Source organism: Mastigoproctus giganteus, chromosome 8 (genome assembly GCF_048544385.1).
Source record: "Mastigoproctus giganteus isolate SK-2022 chromosome 8, ASM4854438v1, whole genome shotgun sequence".
In the NCBI taxonomy this organism is placed as follows: domain Eukaryota; kingdom Metazoa; phylum Arthropoda; class Arachnida; order Uropygi; family Thelyphonidae; genus Mastigoproctus; species Mastigoproctus giganteus.
Window position 1 is genome coordinate 79,961,064 of NC_143582.1, and position 22,458 is coordinate 79,983,521.

General features: G+C 36.0%; 1 protein-coding gene across 1 annotated transcript in view; it reads right to left on the reverse strand.

Annotated features, from left to right (window-relative positions):
* The window catches only part of Sirt1 (NAD-dependent protein deacetylase sirtuin-1), a 171,147-nt gene that overhangs the window by 51,530 nt on the left and 97,159 nt on the right, over positions 1-22,458 (reverse strand). Inside the window, exon 6 of the mRNA XM_090379531.1 lies at positions 10,796-10,943. Coding sequence (XP_090235657.1) covers positions 10,796-10,943 — 148 coding nt within the window. The remainder of the gene's footprint in view (positions 1-10,795; positions 10,944-22,458) is intronic.

The window sequence follows — 22,458 nt, forward strand, 5'->3', positions numbered from 1 at the left end:
ATGGTACTGTTAATGGTGACTACTATAAAAAATTTTGAAGGAAACCACTCTCAAGAAACAGAAAATGGCATTTTTCACAGCATACTTTACACCTTGCCACACTGCAGGCAAAATAAAAAAAAATCACAATCATTTTCATACAATTTTTAGCATATTAATGATTAACTATACTGAATACTGCGGTGTTTTAATTTTTTAAGTGAAGAATTTCAATGGAGACTTCCATATCCAATGTTTATTGCAGCCAGAACATAGTTTAGATTTAAACCACAGAAATCTGCTGGCATCTTATAGGACAGAAAATTTCTGCAAGAAAAAATAACACTACAAAAAACTTATTATTCATGTTTGTCACCAATGATTACAGAAAAAAGCTAATATACTCCAGGTCAGACAGGTAAGACAGTAATTGGAGCTCAAGGTGGACTAACAAACTACAGTCAGTCCTCGTATAACACGTGTTTACACTACATGAATTCGATCATACACGATTTATAAATAGGGGAACAATATCGTATATAACACGAAGCGAATTCGCTTATGCACAATTCGCCTTTTGTGTTTACAAGAAATGGCAGTCGAACGCAGAATCACCCCAACTGAACACAACACGATAGGAATGAAGAGAAGATTCTGAAAATGTATTTATGTTTTTTATATCAGTGAAGGGGAAACACATTTCACCATAATAAGGTAAAAATCCACACAATTCCAGCTATCGGTATTATCACAAATGCAATTAGATCGAGTTTATTACCAGTTTATAACAGATCCACTAGCAGAAATGCAACTGGAAATTGTTTTTATTGTTTTATGGTAGTAACCCCCAGAAATGTGCTTTAGTAAAATGTAAGGTGTTAATAGTGTATCTCTGCCTTTACGGTGTTGTTTATTCAGTTGCTACACGCACGCAGCTTTGTTTATGTGTATCAAGCATGCCTCCTCATTTTGTAATTGTGCTTTATTCCCTAAAAATGAGTAAAACACTTAAAAGGTGTGAAAAGGAAGTGTCCTGGTGAAGACATTACAGATTCAGAGAGAAAAAGAAAAGCAATATCGATAAACAGAGGCAGACCGGGTCAAAAATTCTTACCCAGGAAAATTTGTATTGGCCTCATCTAGCATTTATGGCCAAAATCACACCAGCCTCCAGCCCACCAGGGTTTCCTCAGTAAGGCTTATGGCCAGTCCACCTCTGTCGATAGAGAAAAAATATGGAATTGTGAAACGCTTTGGGCAAAATGAAAGACCATGTAATATTGCACGTGCTACAGGCCTAAATGAGGCAACGCCGAGAATTACAAAGAATGCAGAGAAAATAAAAACAACTTTCATATCAGGAACAACTCAAAGTGTAATTAAAATCCATTAGATCAAGACACAAAGAATTGGAAGAGATGGGATGGCTGTCATCTATTTGGATAGAAAATCAAACAAAAAACAAGTTTGCTTACGATAGAAGCAAAAGCATTAGCAATATTTTATTACATAATAGTCGTATTACGACTATTATGTAATAAATCGTTACCAAACACAATAAATAATCGTTTATTACAATTATTTATAGGGTGGTTGGCACCTAACCCTATTTTTCCCATAGGGCCTGTTGTTTTTATTGCACGAGGGTTTCTAGGAACACAACTATTGTGCTATATGAGGACTGACTGTATTAATCTTTTATAAAAAAAAACCTAAAAACTTATGAACGCCTTTCTTTTATAAGAGAGGTGTTCATAAGTCAAAAGAGTATTTCTATGACTTTTCCTAAATAAATGCAAAATACATATAAATAGCTGGTTTTGTAATTTCTGATTTCAATATAATACGGCCTTCAAACATTTTTGTTCAGAAATAAGAAAATTCTAACTAAAGAAAAATGAGAAGAATGTATAGGTGCAATTTTTCTGGCTCTAATAATTGTTTTAAGAAAAAGTTATAGTAATTTAATATATGTGGCAGCTTGTGCATGCACATGTGTGAGTAAGGATAAATGTATTAAGTTAAAAAAGGAGTGAACTTAGCACTATCCTGAGTGGGCTCCACCACAGAATATGCAAACCAGGATGCTAACCGAAGAAGACAAACCCTATTAAAGGAGGAAAAGTCACCATCCCCACATAGGAGGGCAACTTTTCCTCTTTTGGGGAACCTATTTTCTGGTTGAGGACAGCACCATCCCTAACTAGAGCTCCTTTCCTAACTCTTTAATCCAGGGGTCGGCAAACTACGGCCCACAGGCCAACTCCAGCTTACTGTGACATTTCATGTGGCCTGCTGACCACATGGAATATGTTATTGTACATAAAAATAATCCCCACACATTTAACATTTTGGCATCACCACTTCATCAAATTATGACACAATCATAGCACTGCAAGATTTAAAGATCTTTCCATTTTATTTTTTTTACTATTATATCTTTACTAAGTCATAATTAATTTTTTTCTAATTTATATATATTTTACTCCTGCAGGTACCCAGCATTCATAATGACACAAGAGAAAGGGCGAAAAACTGACTCTGAATGCTGTCTTCAAAGAGCAATGGAGGTTGGACTATTTTGTAACTGAAAAATTAGCAAAATATTGTGTGTAATATGCAGTGCTTAAAGAGTACAACATATGTAACATTACGAAACAAAGAATTGGACTCGCTATTCTCATCTCACGGGAAAACTATATTCAGACAAATATGAAGACTTGAAAAGGAATATTTCATCACAATAATCGTTTTTCACTAAAATAAATGCTAAAAATGAAGCTGCAACTAAAGCTAGTTTCCAAGTAGCTCATTTGTTAGCTAAGAAAGGAAAACCATTGACTAATGGCGAGTTTATTAAATATTGTATGATAGCAACTGTTGAACAAGTGTGTCCCGACAAAGTAGATTTATTCCTAGTTATTGATTTTGCTGGAATATGTCTCCTAGTTATTGATTTTGCTGGAATATGTCTTCCAGCAAAATCAATAACTAGGAGAGTCAAAGACATAGGAGACAAGATTATGAGTCAACTAAAAAAGAAAGCATGAGATTTCCAGTGGTTTTCTTCTTTCATTTATGAGTCTTGATGAGTCAACAGATGTGTCTGACATTTTGGAGTTGCTCGTGTTCATTTGAGAAATTGATGCTAACTTTGAAGTGACTGAAGAATTAGCTTCTGTGAGCAACATGCATGGAACAACTACTGGTGAAGACATCTTCAAAGAAATTGAAACGTTGAAATTGAAACATTTTTTTACAATTTTTTTACAATTGACGGCAGAAGAAATATGTGCGGTGTAGGAAAAGGTTTAGTTGGATGAATCTCCAAAGCTTGTGAAAGTGTGGGATCTACAAAACCCATGGTGTTTCACTGCATCGTTCATCAGCAGGCACTTTGTGGAAAACATTTGGATCTTTCATGTGTCATGGAACCAGTCATATCAGCAGTGAACTTTATTTGATCTCATGCACTCAATCATTGTCAGTTTTCAGCATTTTTGGAAGATATAGAAGCTCAATATACTGACTTGCCTTACCATAGTGCAGTGAGGTGGCTTAGCAGTGGTAAAATTATCTTGCTATTTTTTTACCTTAAGAATGAGATTTAAATTTTTCTGAATGAGAAAAATTTTTCTTAGTCACTACTTGCAAACAGTGAATGGTTGTGGAAATTAGCTCTTTCAGAAGACTTGATGTTTCTTAATGAATTCAATCTCAAATTGCAAGGAGAAACTGCGCTTCTATGTGACATATACTCTGCAGTGAAAGCTTTGACATAAATTGACCTTTCTTCAGTCCCAACTGATGATGAACAGCATTACCCATTTTCGTTGCTGTGCAAAGTTTAAGCAACAAGCACACTCTTCATTTCTGCTGAAATTTGCTGAAGACATAATTAGTGATCTGAAGCTACAGTTTCAACAGTGTTTTTCTGACTTCAATGAAAACTCGAAAACGTTAAAGATCTTTCAAAATCCATATGACTGTATTATCAAGGACCTCCCATCAGATCTTCAACTGAAAGTAATTGACCAGCAGTCCTGACATGTTGAAAGACAAATACAAAGAGTGAAACTTAGTGACTTTTATAAATGCCTCCCAGATGAAGGGCATACTTTAAAATCTTTTCTTGGGGACTGATTTCAGCATTTGGAACAACATATCTATGTGAGAAGGCATTTTCAAAGATGAAGTATGCTAAATCTGTTTATAGGTCACTCCTAACTGATCAACGTTTACAGTCAAATTTGATTAAAGGAAGCATGCATTTTGAACTAGTTTTACTCAAAATTTTGTCACAGAAAAAGAGTTTCATGGTTCTCATTGATTTTTCATAACACCAAAACCATAAAAATTGTATTGCAGTTCATGTATGCTCTTAATGGAAAATATTAAATGATTAAAAATAGGCTGGTTTTTTTTGTTTTATATATATATATATAAAACAAAATATATATATATATTTTGTTTTATATAAAAAATATATAAAAACAAAATATATATATATATATAAAACTTTGACTTGGCCCGCAACACCTAAAAACATTTCCAACCTGGCCCATCTCTAAAAAACGTTTGCCATCCCCTGCTTAAATAAATCCATAATCATAATAACAGGATACTAACTGAAGAAAAAAGCAATTTTCACTAAGACCCGAAAACCTCCTATCCAGGAAATGCACTAATTTCTGGATATCTCAGTTAAAAAACAGAGAAGATCTTAGAACATGTGAAGTCCTGACACTTGATTTAATTCAAGCCCTTATATAATCACAACTCCAGCAGAAACAAAGTAAACTAACATGCAGACAACCCTGTTTGAATTCTTAAAAGGAAAGCACTTAATCTCAAAAATATAACAATATCAACATTAGTAAAGGTAATAAAGGAGGTGGTTTTGTAATACCGCATAAAAATACTCACCTTGACAAAATATCACACCTTTTAAAGGATGAAAATTAAAGTTATAGAATTCTTATAGTACCGTGATAATAGACTAAATATAAAAATAGCGAAATGCTTAAAGTGCAGTACTCACCTTGAATATAATCTGCAATAGTTTTATGAAAAGACTGATGGCTAAATATAAGGTGGAATGGTTAAGTTAATGCATTAAGGTGGGATGAGATTTAATTTAACGGAATTTTAAAATAAGCGCAAGGAAGCAGAAGTGCACTACTCCGTCCCTGGTTGTCATAAAGTATAAAATAGTTAATCTGGAACATAAAAGAACATCTTCTTTATCTGGAACATAAATCTGGAACAGTTAATCTGGAACATAAAATCACGTCTTCAGTTGGCGGTGTTAAACACCGCCAACTGAAGACGTTATAACTTAACGAAAGTCTGTCATCACGACTATTGGCAATATCAATTCTTTTATGTTCCAGATTAACTATTTTCTACTTTATGAAAACCAGGGACGGAGTAGTGCACTTCTGCTTCCTTGCGCTTATTTTAAAATTCCGTTAAATTAAATCTCATCCCACCTTAATGCATTAACTTAACCATTCCACCTTATATTTAGCCATCAGTCTTTTCATAAAACTATTGCAGATTATATTCAAGATGAGTACCACACTTTAAGCATTTCGTTATTTTTATATTTAGGATGAAAATATATATGGAACCCTAAAAAAGATGACCCAACCAAACGCCTTGAAAACAGGGTTAAAACTTGATAAAAGATGCTTGCTGACAATACAGAACAGATTACCTTGAAAAGACTTAACCCTAGCAACTCAGAAGCCCCCCATATCATTTGTTAATATTAAGGCTGAATAAAGCAGGTCGCCTAGCTTGACCTATAATCAGAGAAAGATGCCACCTTGGACAAAATTTTGCATGCCGGTTCTGGAATCCAGCAGTTTCCCCTTATACATAAAATCATAAAAAAAACATGCAAGACTTCATTAATAAAATTTGGTGTGTCTCTTTCCTGAAGAGAAAGCTTTTCTAGAAGCAATCAACATCCTTCTCAACAAATTAAACACCCCTGTCACTAATGCACTTCAGCCCCTGGAATCCGCCAAGCAAATCACTCTTTACAAGACCGATACTATATACAAAAACAGGACTATAGCATGGGAATCCTCCCCGCTGCATATGTGGGTGAATTTGAACAGCCAGCCAAGTCTTCACCCCCCACCATCACAAAAGACTGGTTCAAATTTATCAAAAATATTTTTGTGGTATGGGTGCAGGATGAAATGGTCTTTTCTCTTTCCATAATGACCTATACACCAGTGATGATATCAATTTTCTCAACTGAAATCAGAAACAAAATCTTGCCTTTCCTTGATGCCCGAGTACAAGTCTGCAGAAAACCCACAGATATCTTTACAGTTCTAAATTTGTTTATTTTCTCTAACAAAACCCATGCCTCAGCAGTTAAAATAGGCATAATCAAGAATATGACCTAAAATATGCATAATTAAGGATATGAGGGTACTCTCCAAGATAACAGCTCACCTAACACAAAACTCTATTCTCCTAAACTCAGGAATCAGGTACACCATTAACAGACTTGACAAATGGCACAACACTGATATACACTTCACTGGCAGCAGAAACTTGAAACAACTGCTACACTCTACTTAATCCCCCCCCCCAACTGATAAGAAAAACATTCAGCTTGACTGTGTGTCCAGTTCTAGACCAGGAACTTTGAAAGCTTAAAGCTAGGAGATGTGTATAAACCACCATCCACATTAAAAAATAAACCTATTTCAAGATGTACAAGGTCTATTCAGAACCAGATCTGCACTATCATCACAAAACCTATTGGAAATTGACGACTACCACCATAACTGGAAACAAGCTACAACATCGGATAAGGACAAGAGATGGATGGCACTTCCAAACCAACAACAAATAGCTAAATTGAGTACCCATGCCATTCCCCAACCTCCAGCTAGATGGTTGGCAGGGTTAGTGGCAAAAAGTCATATTAATGGATTAGCCTGAAAGCACCTTTTAATCGTCAAGCTGACTAAGTTCAAAGAGGAATTGGATAGTTATCTTGTGGAAATGGAAATATATATATATTTCCATTTCCATTTTGGTTGATGCAGAAAAAGTCCACTTCCTTCTATAATTTGAACTCACTAATATTTAATAACAAATAAGAATATGTGGACACTTACGTAATAAAATGTTTATTCAAACTAGGTATTTTTTATTTTTTTTATTTACACATTGGCTGATGCAGAACTGCCAACTGTTTAAACAAACCCTAATTAATAATGAATAAATTTATAAAAATTGAAACTTATCAAAAATTATCTGAAAAAAAAAAAAAAAAAGTAAACCATTTTATTTTTTTAAATTTATAGTCAATGACAAAACAGAAAATACATGTCCATAAAATTCTTTATGTACTGAATCAATTTGCAATAAAACACATTTGAAAATTATGTAGGGAGAAGTGCTTAATTATTATCTTTTTTGAGTTTGGCTATCAATTAATTTACTACTGCTTGCATCACAACAGTGTATAATTATACGGCTGTCACAACATATCAGTGACACATTCATTAATTTACTTTGTAATGGTTTAGAAACATGTTCAAAAACAACTCAACTCTTTATTCTGCATATTTAAATGATAATGTGGAAAATTATACCTCCTTGAAGTGCACTTCATTAAGTGTGTTCAAACTTGCTAACTGGCAACAAAACACAAAACTGAATACAGTGACTCATATAAATGTAATGGCAAGAATAGAACTAATTTTTTCATAAGCATGTTGGCAATTGCCATATTATGTAAATATTATGCCATATTATGCACACATAGAAGATAAGGGTTTTTAAATACGACAAACCTCAACAGAGAGCTTGTTTCTGATTGGCCAAGAGAGAACTTAATTTTCTTGAGACATCACACACAAGAAAAATCTTCCAGGGGTCTGGCATTTAGAATGCGTGAATTTTCTAATTTATATTTCATTACAGTGAGTGCTTCCATGGTGCAAAGTTTATAATCATTATTTTATTTAATTTATGATTTTAGCATTATCTAATTGAAGTTTATGTTTGCGATCATGTGCATGGTGTTGTAAGTTCTGTAATTCTGTTTTGGTACATATGCTATATTCATGAAAATAAGCACGTTTGATATATTGGAATATTCATACATGACATCAGGAGTCATAGGTCCATGGTACATAGGTCCATAATGCAAAAAAAAAAAAAAAAAATACTGTACTTCCACTTCTAATCTGGAATAAGAACTTTGTTACCTCTGCTCATCTTTCCACATGAGGAGCTACCCTCATATGGAGATACATGGTGTCATGTATGGACACTACTTGTTTTGTACAAAACACTCCAAAGTGTTTTGTACATAATCTTGGACTTATGGACTCCCTATGGGTGTGTCTCAACCCCAATTTCGAATATTTATCTAGTATTGAAAACAAAATATTAATCGCACACTATAAGTGTGGGGTTAATATTTTGTTTTCAATACTAAGTTTGCCAATGAAATTCTCATAAAAATATGCCATAAGTTGACTATAGACAACTTATTAGGTAAATTTAATCCATTCCATCCTAGACTGAAATATACCCTTGAAGTTGAAAAAGATAACAGTAGTAATTTCTTGAGCTTAATTATTACAAAACAAGGTATTTCCCTGGGAATCTGTATTTACAGGACAAATATGGGTACCCAGTATAATTACTCATTTTGGCCAGTTTTTGCATTATGCTTCCCATCATCCTTTAAACATAATATACTATGCTTGATATATAGGTCCATAATGCAAAAAAAAAAAAAAAAAAAAAAAAATACTGTACTTCCACTTCTAATCTGGAATAAGAGCTTTGTTACCTCTGCACATCTTTCCACATGAGGAGCTACCCCAGTCATAAATGAAATAATAACATATCATACACTCGCCTTCACCACTAAACAAGAAAAATTTGTTAGAAAATTTAATAAGATCATATCCATGCCTTATCGCAGTTCTCCAGCATAGAATTAAAGATATATTTAAGCATATAGATATAAAATTAGTCTCTTCATCAAAACAAACCACTGGTTTCATGTTCCACAATGTAAACAAATTCTCTTATAAAATTAGCAATTTATATGATATAGTATATCTAATTAGCCGACAACAAGGTTGTTCAGCCAAGTATGATAGGTGGTAGAAGCTGACAGTTTGAGGAAATTCAAAGATCAGCTAGATAATTACCTATGGGAGGAGAGAAAAACATAGGTTGTCTATTTCCTTTTCTCTTATTAATTATTTATTTATTTTTTAAATTTTCTTCTTATTATTATTTTATTTTTTATTTTATTTTTTTGGCTGGTGCAGCATAAACCATAGGCTTCCTTGCACCAGGTGGCCATTGCTAATACTAATATACTGGATCAACTTCTGTTAGGTATGGATGATCCAATATATCAAATATGTGTACTTACTTTAATGAATACAATATACATAGTGGAAATGGAATTGCAGAACTTAACCACAATTAGATAATACCTAAATCCTAAATTAAATTAAATTATTATAAACTTACACCATGGAAGCACTTACTGCAACAAAATCTTTTTTAGAAATTTTCTAATTTATTAGAAAATTTACACATTCTAAATGCCAGACCCCCAACCTTCCCTGGAAAATTCTTTTAGTGTCTGGTGTCTCAAGAAAGTTTAGTTTTTCTACTAGCCAATCAGAAATTCCCTGTTCTACAAGAAATTGTTCTAATTACATAAATGAGATTTCATAGAAAATAAATAGTTTTAAACCCTCTAATTACAGTTTTAAATACCAGTTTGCTGGCATTTTACTGTATCAACATCATTACATAAATCAATTATACTCAGTGGGTGATTAATATGATTTAAAAAAAATCTCAAATAGTGAAGACCAACTAGATCTAGTGGATTTGAATGCTTTGCTCATGTGTAGCAGAGAGGGCAGAGTTTAAGAGATTCTTTAATTTGGAATTTTTCAGAAACCTAAGACATTATTTTGGTGCTTTTAATTCTTAATAATTATAAGAATGATTAGTAACCCTTACTGTCATATTAACATAACATGATATATAACATATTAATAGAAAAACTCAATGAGTTTTATCAAAAGTGACTCATCCAAAAAAATAAAAAGGATCATACTTAAATTATTCTTACAAAAATTTACAGCAAAAGCAAAGAATGGATCAGTACATCACATGAATTACATAGATGTGGATTTGGTAATCCCACATGGTGATTTTCATACAATATTCATAACAATGAATATTTGCTAAAGTTCAGAATACCAGTTTTCCATCATCTTTTTTTTTTTTTTTTTTTTTTTTAACCTCCCAAACAAAGCAAACCTCTATTGTGTTAATGCCATTAAACATTAAAAATTCAATAATGAAATTCCTCTGGCCGACAATAACTTAGGAGAGTTCTGTCTGAAAAAAAAAACAAGGATTTCCAACTGTTCTGAATATCATTAATAAGCAAGGTATATAATATCGGTGTGGATACACCATAGATAACTCTTAAGAGACTACGATGGTAGTGTGGGAGGCATCATTTGCTCTGTATCTCATATTGTGCTCTTCCTTCACAACGGAATATTATATAGATATTAAACTCTTACTCTTAACGTATTATGCCTTGTGCATTTAGTTATTTTTAAATAAGCAAGATATATATCTAGAGTATCAATATTAAGCTTCACCTTATTTATTTTATAATAATGAATAAAAATCACCACGTGGAATTAATACTAATTTCAAGTTTAAGTTTTTATGACTAAATCTTAATTTCTTGAGTTAAGTTAAACCAAACTGCACTTACCATGACAAGTAATAACCCGTTGTATTCCAGCAGCTTGTTCTAGAGTATCAATATTCTGTGTATAGTTTCGAAGAAGGTGCCCATTTTGTTCAATTAGCTGAATAAACCTATGACTACATGAGGGCTGAAACTGACCTGGATAGATCTCCTGAATAAAACATTGGTGGACATTAGCAAACTTAAGCATTTTATTTATTTATAGTTACATGGTTACAGATATAAATATAATAATTCAAATTTAAAGAATTATGGCATTTTGAATTTCAGCTAAGCATATCTAAAAATGCACTCAAGTAACTTATACACAGTTCATATAATATTTATTTTTTGTGGTATTATCTCAACACAAAACATTATTACAAAGACTGGTATGAACGTAATGCCTCCTAATTTTTTGCTTCCAAATGTGCCATTGTAGATCATTTCGCATGTCACTGAGTGCTAGGGGTCTCTAGTTTCACCATACTTAGTGGCACTGTGATCGGTCTCATGAGTGCAGCACACTGATAGTTCAAAATGGTGAATGCTACAGATATACGTATCAAGCAAGGAGTGTTGATTGAATTTCTTACCAAGGAAGAAGTGATGCCTATTGAAATTCATATGTCTCAAATATGTTTATAGTGACAATTGATTGATACAACTGATACAATTAGACATTGGGTAAGACAGTTTAAGAGTGGTGAAAGTGACATTGTTGACAAGGCCTGAAGTGGTTGGCCAGTAACAACGGACAACAAGAGCCAAATTAACACGCTGATCAAAGAGGACCACTGCATCACAACACACCAATTGTGCAATGCAGTAGGTATTTGGAAATCTGCTGTGATAACCATCATAAAGGAACTAGGCTACAACAAGGTTTGCACCTAGTGGGTCCTGAAAATGCTGACACATGAGCACAAAGAAGCCAGGAAAGTCATCTGTATGGAACTTTTCCAGTGCTACAAGAGTGAAGGAGAGGTTTTTCTTTCACATATAGTCAGAAGTAATGAAACCCGAGTCTACCACTATCACCCTGAAACGAAGAAACAGTCCATGGAGTGGCATCATCAAAATTCATCAAGCAAGAAGTTCAAAAGACAGTCTTCTGTCAGAAAAGTCATAGCAACAGTGTTTTGAGACAAAGATGGGGGTCTTGCTTGTGGACTTATTGGATTGTGGCACCGTAATCAACTCAGATCAATATGCGGAAACATCGAAAAAGTTCAAAGCCCACATCCGTAGAGTTTGACTGTATGAAAACTTTAATGAGGTTCTTCTTCTTCACAATAATGCACGACCTCACCAGTCTGCACACAATGAAGGCCACTGCAAAACTGGAGCGCACTGTTCTTCCTCACGTCTCTCATATCCCGGATCTTGCACCTTCTGACTATTACCTCTTCAGCCTGCTGAAAGATACACTCCATGGAACCCATTTTGCGGAAGACGACCAGCTGAAGCACAGTGTTCGCGAAGTCCTCTGGAACAAGAGTAAGGACTTTTACAGGATTGGAATACAGCGTCTGACTCAGAGATGCCGGAAGTGCATAAAAATGATGGTGGCTTTGTGGAAAAATAACAGTATGTTTATTAATGATTGAGAATTAATTTATGTAAAAGGCATAGTTGTAGGAATTAAATTTTCTGAGGAAAAAAATGGGTGGCATTACTTTTGTAACGCTCCTCATAGAACCTTAAGTCATAGGCAGTACTGAGGATTTAGAAGTCAAGAAACCTCTTGATACTGGACATGAATTTCTGCAGGTTGTAATTTTCAAGATGGCAAAAGCAGACAGAAAAATGAAGATAAAAAGTTAGTTCGATAAAATAAATTGTTATTTAAATTCAAAGACATTATGGCAATCTTTTTTTTGCATAGTTTAGTATTATTAGTAGTAAATGATGCAAGATTCTAATGATATGCTAGTTCTTATTCATAATATCCATTTTCATAACACCAGATGGAAGTTTGTTCCAATAATCAACTACCTGCAGGCTGAAGGAAAATTTCTGCACATCTATTTCACAATCATTCTTTTCTCAAATTGTCCTTTCATGTTTGTTGTCTGAGCAAGAGGAAGGATGCTATAGCTTACTAAATCCATTCAAAGCCTTAAACATCAATTAGATATCCTCACAGGTCTTGTTTCCAGACACTGAAATTTGCAGAATTGGTGTCTTTCTTAGTAAGAGTACCATTCTGTTTCACAAATCTCACTGCTCTGCTCTGTACTCAATCCAACAGATCCACATCCTTCCTGAAATGAGGCTTCTAGACCTGTATACAGCACTAAAGATGTGGGCTAACCACTCTCTAATACAGAGGTTCCCAAAGTTTCTCGGTTCACAGCGCCCTTAGTGTCCCAGAAATTTTTTCACCGAACCCCTAGGCCAAAAGAAATACCTAACATGGTGGTTTTCGGCCTTTTAATATATACCTATATAAAAATTTTATTTTTTATATTGAGGTACTAAATAAACATCAATTATAAATCACCATAAAATTAAAAATATATGGTACAATGGATACTGCACACCTTTTTATAATGAAATAAATGTATAAATTAAAAAATAATAACTTTAAGTAACATGGCACCCCAAGAATGTTGTTGCGGCACCCCAGCTGAAAACCACTGCTCTAATACAACAGTAAAATAATCTCCTTATTGTAGTTGCAAAAATTCCTGTATATCATTCACAAAACCCCATGAGCTGTCCTAGCAACCTGTCCACACTGCTAAGAGAACTTCATGTCAGACTGCACAATTACTCCTAGGACTTTTTTGTTCTCCACTACTCTAAGCACAGTACCACAAAATTGCTATGTTATTCTGGGTTTACTGCTGCCGATATGCATTATGTTGCATTTTTCAATGTTAAACTTCAACTGCCACTTCCCAGCCCATCTGCCTAATTTTTCATGATTTTGTTGCAGTGGCATGTCCTGATTACTGTCATTAACAATTCTGCCAACCTTAGTATCAACTGCAAACTTAGATAATAAGTCTGATATGCTTTCAAGAATAAATACAAAAAAACAAAAATTGGCCCAGCACAGAATTCTATTATTAGTGGGGGTGCTCCACTAATAACATTAGTCCAAGAATAGTACTCACTGATAATACTTCTTTGGTTTCTCCCACTTAACCATCCCTTTATCTACAGCAGAAACGTGCCCCTAATACCACACGCACCAATCTGTACAGAAGCCTATGATAGATATAAACTGGTCTGTAACCAAGTCACAAAGGAGGTTTGGCAGGCAAAGGCAGATTACGAGAAATCTTTGGCAAAGGAGGCAAAGAAAAACAGCAAAGAGTTCTTCATAATGTAAACTCTAGAAAGAAGGGGACAAATCAGATTGGTCCACCTGATATCGATGGTTCAACTGTTGATGATCCTGCTCAGGTAACTAACAAACTAAATGAATATTTTGCATCTACATTCACACATGAGGAGTCATTCAGGGAGGGGAATGCCAGAGGTGAATTAAACTCTGGGGCAGTATGCTAGATAATCTTGTAATAACTGAGAGTAAAGTGGAGGAGAAACTGTTGAAGATAAACATAAAAAAGACACCTGGGGTGGATGGAATCTATCCAGTTATATTAAAGGAGGCAGCAAAGGAAGTAAGCAAACCCTTAGCCATAATTATGACAGCTTCCTTGGACTCAAGGGAGGTACCCATGGACTGGAGATGTGCAAATATGACCACAATTCACAAAGGAGGATCAAAGGGGGAAACAGATAATTACAGACCCGTTAGTTTAACTTCTGTTCCAGAGAAATTAATGGAGGTACTGGTTAAAGAAGCAATGCAAGATCATCTAGACAAGACTTCAGTTATAGCTTGGACACAGCATGGGTTTGTTAAGGGAAGTCTTGTCTGACCAATTTGATTGGATACTGTGATGTAGTCACAAAGGAAAAGGATGCAAAGAATAATTTTGATATCATATATTTGGATCTTAGAAAGGCTTTTGATACTGTTGCACATGGAAGACTACTGCACAAATTGGAGCAGTGTGGCTTTGCAGGCAAATTGGTGATAGGGATAAAGGGATGGTTGAGTGGGAGAAGCCAGAGAGTGGTAATCAATGGACACTGCTCTTCGTGAACTAATGTTATTAGTGGAGTCCTCCAGGGTTCAGTGTTGGGTCCATTGTTGTTTTCTGTATTCATCAATGATATTGGTGATGGTATATCAGGCTTAATGTCCAAGTTTGCAGACGATACAAAGGTTGGCAGGGTTGTTACACTAATGACAGTACGGTGCTGCAATAGGATCTAGAAAAGTTGAGCATATGGGCTGAGAGGTGACAACTGAAGTTTAACATTGACAAATGTAAAGTACTCCATATGGGAATGTATGTATGTATTTAATGTATGTATTTATTTATAATAAATACATACATACATTCCCATATGGAGTACTTTACATTTGTCAATGTTAAACTTCAAGTGTCACCATATGGGAAGCAGTAACCCCAGAGTAACGTATCAACTGTGTGGTACTACACTGACAAAAATGCAAAGTGTAAAATGTATTTATTGTCTAACGGCGCCAGGAGTTTCCCTCATCTCCGCATTGCTTTTATTGTGGGTGTACCAGTTCGCTGGGAAGGCCAGAGATTTAAAAGTGTATGGATATTATACATGTGTAGTGTTGTGTTCTGTTGTTCATCTGGCCGTTTAGCCACTGGACCCCTACCGAGGCCCAACGTTGCCCACACTTGGCTCAGTGGAGGCAGACCAGGTACACCATTAATTTTAGATAAGTACTCTGGCAGGTCCTGCCACCTAATTTCCTGAGATTTCAGTGGCTAGGACCTATATATGAAAGAAAAAAAAAAAAAAAAAAAAAAAGGGGGGGGGGGTGAGATAAATGCTAGAATCTAGTTAGGCCGAAAGAGGTTGCAAGTGTATTGAGTTTGGAGGCATTTTCAATTTTTCATTGTGTGGGGCATTCGCTTTTCACTGGCGATATAGGTAGAGTAAGGGGGAGAGAGATAGATGGCTGGGAGAAAGACAGAAATACGGAGTCGATAGGGAAGGCGACCCCAGGTATATCAGTGGGGCATGCCCATGCCCCACCAAAGGGAAAATAGGGGGGGGGAGCAGACAGACCGTCCCCTCACCCCACCAGGAACGGGGAAAGAAAGTGGGCTGGGCAAGGGAGCCCCACCCAGTTCGCCATAGTGGCAATTTGCGGTGCCTGCCACCAAGTGTAGTCTGATGCTGACTCGTTGGTAGGGTCTAGTCTTCTTCTAGGTGTGTGGGTTCTATCTGGTGTGGGTTCATCCTGGGAGCGACCACATCCTGGCTGGTGCCATCCCCATTGGTTCCTAGGTCGATACTGTTTCAGTAATAGTATTGGTGCTCCATTTATTCTGCTGCATATTATGCCGTTTTTTCCTTAGTATTTTGCCATCATTTCCTCTGTGTTGATGTTCATTATCAGTTTGCCTTTATTTATTATTTGTGGTTATCTATTCGTTGTGGATGGCTATTTCTGTTCATCATCTGTTGAAGATGTCAAGTGCAAATCGGCTGAGGGCTTTGTGTTCATCTTCTGAATCCAGTAGATGGTACTCTTGATTTTTCGGCAAGTACTGAATCTCAGTTATAAGTCTACTTCTGTGTTCTTTGTAGCATTCACAGTCATGCATAATATGCTGCCAAGTTTCGGGTTCTCCACAGGTGCATGTGGACTCTTCTATTATTCCGAGTGCATTCGGTTTTGCTTTAAATGGGCCATGGCCCATCAGGAGGAGGGTTGTATTTAGCCCACGGTAGAATCAGAAGAGGGCTTTTGGGTACATTTTTGCGATATCGGTATGAAGCTTCTTGTAACTTGACCACTTGGCGACATCTCCCATCTGTGCTGTCAAATCTTCAACATGTGAGCCACTATTGGTTGTTTCTCTGTGTCGTCCAGCTGTTGGTTGGGTCCAAAGTAAAGTCAGAGATGAAAGCAGGCATATCCTTGGATAGTAAACACATGAGTCCACATCTAGTCACCTCGAGGTGGTTAGTGTCCAGCAGTCGTCTGTTGACCACAGTTCCAGCCTTCCTGAACCAGATTGGCTATCTGTAGGTGATCACTGGAATGAATATTGTTTTATAATACAGTCGACCGGGCTAGCCGGGTGGCTCACCTGCCTGGCAACCGAAAGGTCACGGGTCCGAATCCTGCCTCAGGCTTGGATCAGAGTAGAAAATGCAAAAACTTTGGGAGGTGCAATATGGCCACAGAAACCGATGCACCAACAACTAACAAAAAAAAAATATATATATATATATATAATACAGGGACAGGGTCTTCCTGTTGAGTTCCCAGTCCCTGCAAGATACTCTTGCTACAAGTGCTGCATAGTTCCTTAGTTTCTCTCTCAGGTAGGTGAGGTGAGGTGTAAAGGACAGGGTTCCATCCAGGATAATACCTAGATACTTTATTTGCTTTCCTAGTTTAATGGTGGATCCCGCTATCTTTATTTGCAGTGGTTGTCTGATATTTAGAGAGCCTTTTAGTAATACTGAGTTTGTCTTAGTTGGTGAATTATTTGTTATGTTATTACAGTAGACTCTCAATTTTCTGGGATAGATGGTAAAATAAAAATCCCAGATAATTGATTTCCCAGTTAATCCAAAAACACAGTAAGTCTTCCACATATGTTCCAGGACTTCTTATGTAAGTTGAGTTTTACGTAACTAGGGAATGATTAATAAAATACTGCTGCTATATCCGTGATATGCCAAAATTACAAAAACCACATAACATCCTCAGAAGAATGAAGAAAAATAGTTATATATTTTTATTTAATTCAATAAAAAACTTTATCTGGGGACAGCAGTGAACTTGCTGGAGTGGCACATAACAAAAGAAAACATTAAAGGACAAAAATTGTACTGCAAAAACTGATATGTATTTCATAGCCTTGGTTATCAGTTGACTTCATTGGTGCCGATCCCTTCACCGCTTCTCGTATTCTTCCTTTATTGCCAACAGTGATTGTGTTCACTGTTGACACTGACAAATCTAAATTCTGCACAATACTTGTTAATTTTGACCATTTTCAAACATTCTTATTTTAATTTTCTGATCCGAATCGATCACTTTCATTTTTTTTTTTTTTTTTGATATATTTACTCGTACCGCTGTCACTTATTCTCTTAGTCAGCACCATGATAACAGTCAAAATGAAATTATGTAAAGAATTTCACAGGGTTAAGGCAAAAACTCACTATTACCCCACGCAAGCTCACATTTTACTAAAACACCTTTCTGGAGGTCACTACCATAAAACAATTTGCACATTCTGGGTTATCGGGCTTTTCTGTTACTGCAATTCATTATAAACGGGTAGTAAACTCGATCATATTGCATTTGCGATAATACCGATAGATGGAATTCTGTAGGATTTTACGTTATTATGTGAAATATGTGTTCCCTTCAGTGAAATTTTCAGCCATATAAAAAAAAAAATTTAAATAAATTTTAAAAATCTTTTCTTCATTCCTATTTTTAAGCTTGTGACTCCAAATCCCACTTGTCCAATTTGTGCGTGCCGTGATCGTCTTGTCTTTATTGATTGCTTATTATTATTATTATTATTCTGTTTTCAATTTTACAATCCTAAAAACAAAAAACATTGAGTGAAAAAAATTAATGTAAGTTAGAAGTTACGTAAGTCAAGACTTACTACAGTACAGTTTATCCAAACGTGTTCCACATCCTACGTAAAAAATATGGCGATAGATAAAAAACTTACCACGCGCTACTCGCATGTCCAATACGATGCTACCCTTTATTTTTTAGTGTCGCGTATGGTTTGGTCACCAATGCTATAATGGTTCATTAGAGTTCAATGGATGCGCCGTTTTCAAACTTTTGAATAATTTCAAGTTTTTGTTTAATTGAAAGCGCAACTCATTAACGAAAAAATTTTTCTTTATCCCTGACAATAAATAACGAAACAAAACTTTTCTCTTTGCGGTGCAGCGAAACAGAACAATCGAAGCAATACACTAAAACAAACTAAACATTTTTCTCTTTTTTTTTTAGCGTCGGATGTAAAGACAGTGGGGGTTGCAAGATAATTTTTTTTGGCTGGTGCTGCATAAGCCTCGGGCTTCCTTGCACCATGTGGCTAATAATAATAATAATCTCCCAATGACGATTTTATAACACCCTGCTTGTCGTTTTACGACTTGCAAATCATCTGTTTATACCTATTCTAGTTATTACTTGAATTTTATGATTTCTGGTTGATTTTTTTTTTTTTTTTTTGGAGTCTTGAAGTGTCCCGTTTAAACCGATCCCGGTAAATCGAGAGTCTGCTGTATTTGGTTTTTAGGAGCATTATCAACTAAGGCTATATTGCTCTGGGGATATGCAGTGGCCATTCCCTGACCTTTCCGCATCCTCCGTATTTGGTGGTCACGGGCTCGAATCCCAGTCTAATCAAGAAGCGTGTGCTACACACTGCTGCTACTGCCCACATGGCTACGGAGGTGCCTTGTTTGGTGAAATCTTTAACATATCTGTTTTTGCCCAATTCTGTAGGCTTTGTAGTGCTTGGTGGCCCGTGTTTAAAGTCCTGTTCTGGAGTCTGCTTCCACCATTAAAATGAGGTCATCGGCAAAGGCCTGACTGGGCATGTTTCCCAGGTCCAGAGCCAAGAAGTCATCAAAGACCACGTTCCACAGTAGCGGCCCCAGGAGAGATCCCTGCGGGCAGCCCCTGTGGATGCTTTTAACAACTCTTGAAAAACTTTTTTTGAAGTACTATACTAACAGTGGTAGAGTGAAAAGGACCTGGGGTAATTGTGCAGGCAGATATGAAGTTTTCTGAGCAGCGCAGACAGTCTGCAAGAGTAGCTCATGGTGTCTTGTCAATGATATACAGGAATTTTTCTAGCAGGGATAAGGAGGTGATTATCCCCTTGTATAAGACAATGGTCAGGCCACACCTTGAGTACTGTACACAGGTCTGGAGGACTCATTTTAAGAAGGATGTAGAGCTGTTGGAACGAGTACAGAGAAGGGCAACAAGATTAGTGAATGGAACAAAGGGTTGCCCTTACGAAGAAAGGCTTAAGTTTTGCAAATTACAGTGTCTGGAGACTAGGCAACTGCGATGTGATCTGATTGAGGTGTATAAACCCTTGAATGGTTTGAGCATGCTAAATGCTGATGGGATTCTTCCTCTTGCTCAGAATAATCGCCTGAGAGGGCATAAATTCAAATTGAGAAAAGACAGTTGTAGGATAGACGTGCGGAAGTTTGCCTTTAGCCAGTGGGTGACTGATTGCCAGAACAAACTTCCATCTGTCATTGTCAAAGTGCTAATGCTAATGAATGCTCCCTTTCTCTCTCCCTCAGGGTAACTCAGGAATTTTTTTTTGCTGGTGCAGCATAACCCTCAGGCTTCCTTGCACCATATGGCCAATAACAATAATTTTAAGTATTTTTCACCAACCGTATGTTGAAATGACAAAATAAAATGAAAGCCAAAATTTTGATAACTTTATAATTAAGCTTACAATAAATTACTATTTACAGTATAAAACAATTAAAATACCAGGTTAAAAGAGATAAAACGTTGGTGAAAAATACTTAAAATTATATTATGAATTTACCCAACCCCAGAGGCCTATTTGGAGAATAATAACAATACTTCTTTGGTTTCTCCCATAGCAGAAACATGCCCTAATACCACACTGCTCCAATCTGTACAGCGGTTTTTTATGTGGTACAGTATCAAAAAAGTTTTTCTGAAATCTAAGTATATGATACCAAAATTATTTTTTTGCATTCAGTTCCTTTGTGGCTTTGTAACTAAACATCCTTGGCTCAAGATAAAGAATTAGGATGTTCAATTGGTTCAGTTTTGTCCCTTTAGTTAATCCAGCACCCCCCAGTGCTGGATTAACTAAAGATTTGATCTGGAAGAGGATTTTAACCCTATGAATGGAAGACAGGATGCACAGATATAGATAGAGGTTCTTATTGTATGGGAGTGAACAGGATGAGGTACTCTGTTCCTTAATTTGGATAGGTATAAACTTTCACCTCCATATAGCTAGTGTTTCAGCATCAGCCTTACTTCTTTCAACTACTGAATGTGGTTAGCAGTTCACTGGGATGCATTGCAGTGACACTCATTTTGGCAGTTCATAGTAGAGCCTTACATATGCAGTTTAAAATTATGATCAAGCTGATCACCTTTACAAGTTCATAATGCTACCCCATATAGCTTCGATTAATCTTCTAGTGCCATTCTTCATTGGGATTTAATAGTGTGATGTCCTATAATGATTCCTTGAACATTACTAGCTACTGAATGTGCTTCACAATGGCTCACATATTCAATGGACTATCTGACAGTTCACAGTGTTGCCTTGGTCCTTGAGTAGCAGGTCTTATTGTGTTATGGGTGCAAGTATCTGCCACATTATACTATTACCACAGTATAATGGCGGTTGTATGAATTTTGTTGTGACAGTGAGTAAACCTGATAGCTCATTGTGCTTTAACAGTGACTATATCCAAGAAGCAGCTTGAGGAGCTGCTCAGACCTAATTTGGACTCTACAATCTGTAGTATTTCGTGATTAGAAACCACCTCTTTTTTTTTTTTTTACTGGCTTTGATTTGAATGATTTTGTATATACACAGTAGGGTTACCAAAGGTTGGCAGTGATTGCCTAATACAATTTAAAAAAAAACCCATCACATTCCAGAGAAAGGGTGCAATGCTCAGAATGTCACAAGAGACTGTTGCATTTGTGTTTTAGTATTAGTAATGGCCATAAGGTGCAAGGAAGCCTAATGCTTATGTTGCATCAGCCAAAAAAAAAAAAAAAAAAAGGTAAAATAATAATATTATTATTATTCAATATAAAATAAATAAATAATAATAAGAGAAAAAGAAATACACAACCTTGCATTTCCCTCCTCTTGTAGGTAAATATCCAGCTGACCTTTGAATATCCATAAACTGTCAGCCTATACCATCAGTAACTTATTGCAGTAATTTATAACTCTCTGGCTAAAATAAAACTTCTTGCAATCCAGTCTAGACATCTCTCCCCGTAACTTGAATTTATGGCCCATAGTTCTGGAATCATTCATAACCATAAAAATTTCATCTTCATTCATTTTACTATTGCCTCTCACAGTTTTAAACACCTCAATCAAGTCACCTCTAAGGCACCTAGTTTCCAAGCTGTGCAACCCACATATTTGTAGTCTTTCCTCATAAGAACGTCCTTTTGCCAATCTAACCAGATGAATTACCATTGCTGGACCCTTTCAAGAAGCTTGATGTCTTTTTTTAGGTGTGGTCTCCACACTTGAGCACAGTATTCCAAGTGTGGCCTAACCTTTTGGTCTTGCTTTATAATGGGATATGATGTTCTTATCTCTACTAGCAAATGTTCGATAAACCATCGATAGGACCCCATGGGTCTTCCTTGCAATCTGTCTACAATGCTTGAGAACTTCATGTCTAACCGTATCGTAACTCCCAAGTCCCTTTCTTCCACTACTGACTTTAGTTCAACTCCACCATGCGTATAAGTTATTTTGGGGTTACTGTTCCCCAGGTGTAAGACCTTGCACTTTGCTGGATTAAAGCATAGCTGCCAATTTTCCTGACCATCTCTGAAGTCAATC